At 41.6% G+C, this 4,852-nt stretch overlaps 1 protein-coding gene across 1 annotated transcript; it reads left to right on the top strand.

Moving 5' to 3' along the window:
* Window positions 1–330: 330 nt before the first annotated feature.
* On the top strand, window positions 331–920 carry LOC117903010 (the record flags this gene model as incomplete). Its single annotated transcript, XM_034814754.1, has 2 exons — window positions 331–397; window positions 460–920. Coding segments are annotated over exons 1-2 (469 nt in total), but the record flags the coding sequence as incomplete, so codon positions are not given.
* Window positions 921–4,852: the final 3,932 nt, after the last annotated feature.

Genomic DNA, 4,852 nt, shown 5'->3' with positions numbered 1-4,852 from the left:
AGCGAATTTTATTGAACAATTTTCTGCACTGGTCAGTTTGTCCCTTACTTTTCCAAATGCTTTCCAAATGCTGATGACAGGTGAGTCGGCAATTAAATGTAATTTAGCGTGACAGCGCACCACAATCAAATATGCTATAAATCGATTCTGAGTTAAAAACACTTTTTTTTTTTAAAGGAATACTTGAATATTTTTTTTACACGAGAGGATCAGCATTCAATTGTATTTTTTCATTCAAAGTTTCTGTATGTTTTCTATGTCATAGAAGGCTGTGGAGTATTTTTTGTAGCATAACTTCTCATTCTCTGATAGATCGTTAAACAGTAAACAACAAATTTTCCCTAGTCACTTTTTTTTGTATACCAAGCAACACTAGCAAGTCAAGCAAAATGACAAAGTAAGTAAGCCATAAAATTATCGTTGGTCTTGTTACATTGCTAAATCTGTAGTTTATTTCAGAGCAAATACAACTGGATTACTTTTGGTTGATTTGATTAAGCGCTTTGGTAGACCCATTGGTTACGAGTCCATCATGGATCTGATTTCTGACGCTTCAGAACAGTCGCTGAGTAAAAAAGGTCGCAGAACTGTGAGGGAAACCCTCGATGCTGCCATTGAACTTGGATTTCTACAGCAAAATGGGCGCTGCCAGTTTATAGTAACTCCGCTAACACTTGAAACAACGCTGACCATTATGAATACTGCAGATTTGGAGGATAATTGTTCCAACTGTGATTCAGATTCGTTAGTGGATCCGAAAGTGGAAGCGTTGGGTGGTGACAGCCTGATGACCATGGTTTCTACTTTTCGACCAAAAAAAAGCGGCAGTCATTCGAGCGCAAAGGGGCACAGGTCTGGTGCTGGTTCTTTGAAGTATAAGAAGTCGAAGCCACGACCCAAGAATTGTCTTCACTGTCAACGTAAGATGGCTCTAGAAAACTAACATCCTAAAAAGTACATTAGGTATAAGTTTATTTCAAAATTATAAAGGTACAACCTTTAGGTCCATGGATATGATAAATTTCGTTTTTAATTGAAAACAATTTTAATGCTAATCGAAATAATTATTGCATTCTTCAAAAACTAAAGCTCATCCACTTCAGAAATGATTTTAAAACTTGCTGTTTTTTTTACCTGTTTTAAACAACAATTTAGTACTGGCAGCAGGAACTTTATTTGTACGCCATTGTCCTTGGCCTTGCTGCTGTCGCTGGCTGCAGTTAATGTCATACTGAATACTGTTGTCTAAGAACTCCCTTGCCGTCATCCTAGAACACGGAAACTTTTCTCTGCTTTGTTTTTGTTTGCATATTTTCGGGCACGTTTTGCACTCTGTTTTTGTGTAATGTCAAGTCATAATTTCTTTATATTACAGTCCTTGGCCCTCTTTCATGATTCCTTTTTTTGCTTTTATTTGTTGCGTGCTCTTGTGCTCGTCTTTGGGTGGCAGTGCAACATTTGCTTTGTGCAACATTTTAATTACGCATTCAGTTGGCGCAGACTCGCAAGAATTATGGCCCAGAAGGAGCAGCGGCCGGAGAAGGATGGATGCAGGTCCCGCTGCCGCGGCAGGAGTCAGCTGTTTGAGGGCTGTGTGCTCACTCCTCCCCCACTTTGTTTAACATTTCGCGCTATTTATGCATAATTTAACCATTTTATTTTATTATTTGTGCTCTCCGGCTGCTTGTTCCTGCTTCTTGTTGCAAATAAATGGCTGCAAATATGCAAAAATAATGTACACGTCCCTCCATCCCACTCTTCACATTGTTGCAATGCTGAAACTTTTGATGGGCGCGCAAAGCCAGAGGTTTTTTCTTTGGCACAGCAACAGCTGGAATAAATGTTTGATCGGGTTAACTTCGGCCTGGCCGTCACATTTTATGGGCCCCCGAAGAGGGCATAAAATGTTAGCAATTCCCAAATATATCATAAAAACTAGTTAGAGGACTTGAACGGCCTTGAGGGTTCCGAGTTTCGGGTACAAGTAAAGCATTTTAAGTTTAATGGCAATTAACCTTAGCGCTGCGAGGAAATTAAAATCATGAGCCTGAAATAACCCGCGTATGTGGCTCTGCATAAATCTTCAACCCTTTTGCCTCGTGGATACGGGGTTGGTTGGCCTGGTGTCCTCGCCTGGCAAGTGGAGGAGCAAGGACTGAGGCAGACATGACACGTATTTATAGCACGCCAACGACCTACACTTGGGCCTCCACATTGCTAATACGCCATGTTGGCTGATGCTCAGTTTTCTGCCTGTTCTTTGTTTTACGAGTATCTGCGAGTGTGTCTGTGATATATTATTATTGTGCCTTGGCACTCACAGCCATTTCACTCACAGACGAAACATATTTCGAGTACAAAGTCAAGTCGCTCTCCTCTCTCAGTAGGTGGCTCTATCTCTGGCTCTTCCATGCTGCACTTCTTGGTGGCGCACGTCCCCACGCCTTGGCATTTGTGACCCAGCTGATTGTGTGGAGGTGGAAATGAAGCTGTGGGGCGCGCATACAAGCTCAATAAATTGAATAAAAGTTCAATGTTGGCTTGAGTAATATAACGAAGAAGTTAATGCCTGGGGTCGGGGCATCCACAACTCCAACTGTGGCTGTGGTCCATTCTCAGTGCTGGGCTGATGCTGGATTGAAGTGCTACTGGGTTAGCCAGTATACGAGATACATGAAATACAAAGCCTTGAAGACTCGGAAATATTTGATAACTTTGTACAATTTTTTTTCTATGCACTAGAATTTATAGTTTAAGACCAGGAGAAGTTTCAAGGCCAAAAACAAATCTCTTTTGGGCTGTTGCCTCTCCATTTTTAGGATTCAATTAATGAAGTATGTTGTTGTATTTTTTCAACATTCTTTCTGCACAGAATCCTCCATAACATTGTCTTATCTATATGTACACATACTCGTCGTCTGTGTGTGCCGCATGTCTGTCGGGCGAGGTATTTTTGTTAAAATTGTCTGTGTCTGTGTCTGTGTCTATGTCTGTTTGCTAGCTGTGGCATTTACCTCTTCCTTTTAGCCTTTTGCCGAGATTGTAGCTGCACGCTAATTCTCAAACGGTTGCAACCTCTTACCGAGCCAACCAGACACTCCATTCCACCATCAATTTCTGCCCTAATTCCAGGGATACCTGTATAGGAAGCACAGAGCTCGTACCATTGTAATGAAGTCGTGCAGCATTTGAAAATCGTTTACTCAGAGGTGGGTGAGAGTGAGAGCTCTATCTCTGAAAAACAATGCCGTGCAGGACTCGTATGATTCTGTTCTGTTTGTAATTTTTTCGCAAAAACCTATTGCACATTTGCTTAGCAGTTAACACTTGTTGGGCTGTGCTGTACTATGGCCCAGTTGTTTGTGCCTCATTGTTCTTGTAATTTAATTTGTTCAGAGTTGTGGCTGGAGCCAAATCTCCGAAGACCTGTGACCATTTCAGTTGTTTCGAGATTCAAAATCCGCATAAAATTCGCCCACACAGCCGCTCTATTGGTAATTGCTTGTGGTGTGGTTCAGAATTTTTCTCTGGTTTTCAAAGGAAACGGAACAACCGCCCGGAACAATTTTGAAACATTTTCTTTAGCAGCAGCTGCTTTTGGCCATTTTGCTTGATCAGAAGCTTGATATTGGGAATAGATTGTTTGGAAACCAACTTTAAATTGTTGTTTTGTGTGTTTGCCCGGCTTCGGTTGTAGCTCAATACAAGACACACACAGAAGCACAGTGCTGTAATGGCTGTTAATGCGTTTTTATGATGCCTAATGAAATTACTACGTTTGCTTTTTGAGTTGTTAAAGAGCTGTATACCCAAAATTAGCGATATTTAATAAATGACAGCCATTTTTGAGAAGAAGCTTGGGTAAATGGGTTTGCCATTCTGTTCCCGCCTTTGGAACAGCCATTTCCATCATCTTTATCTGACTCGCACTCATACACGTTTCTAATTCCCCCGATAGCCGGCCAGCCCGACGACTTTGCTCGTGTTATTTTTGTTGGGCTGCAAAGCGGCAGCAGCAAACCAGTCCGAAAGGCAAATCTAATTTCTGAAGCACAACTCGGAAAAGATTACGCAACAAAAATGGCCGCCAGGTGTGGGAGAAAAACAGCTAGAGCCAAAAAAAAATCAAGAAACGTCGACAGTCGGGTGGCTGGAACGTATGCACTGCATGTTGTGAAAATAAATCAAAGCTGAACGATTTTTGGTTGGGGGTGCAAAACATGAGGGAGAAAATAAAAAAAAGTTAAGATGTGAATACTGGGATTATGAACCGAAGTTTCGGATACCCTATTGCATCGATTGTACAAAATGGAAGATATGCTTTCGAAATGCATATAAATATAAGACTCTCCTGCAGTTGTGCTGCAGGGGCATATAAATAATCGTATTTGTTAATGGTTCATTCTAACCCCTTGGCAGGGTATGCCAAAACAACAACAACAACAACAACAACAATTGCTTGCGGGTCCCAAAAAGGAAGAAATCAAAAGTAAGTGACAAGCAGACAGGCAGACGCACACAAAACACATGTGCACCGCAAACAAAACAGGATGTTGGGCTGCCTGTGTGTGCGTGTGTGTAATAATGTGTGTGTGTGTCTGTGGGGGTTTTGTCCCGCAATGTGGATGGTTCGGCTTGACAAGTTGCTCTTTTGAATGTTAAAGCTCCATACAGTTACTTTATGAAACGTTTAAGTACTTTAATTGTTCTGTAATCGAGCTGTTGACATGAAGCAACGGAACGGTTTTAGGGAGCCTACTCCTCCACCTCCTCACGAAAAACTCTAGAGAGTGGAAGGTAAATGTTGTTGCCAGGCCAACTGGTGCACAGAGGAGGAAATACCTTTATAGAG

Source organism: Drosophila subobscura, unplaced genomic scaffold (genome assembly GCF_008121235.1).
Source record: "Drosophila subobscura isolate 14011-0131.10 unplaced genomic scaffold, UCBerk_Dsub_1.0 Contig_16, whole genome shotgun sequence".
Taxonomy (NCBI): Eukaryota; Metazoa; Arthropoda; class Insecta; order Diptera; family Drosophilidae; genus Drosophila; species Drosophila subobscura.
This window is presented reverse-complemented; position numbering and strand designations above follow the sequence as displayed.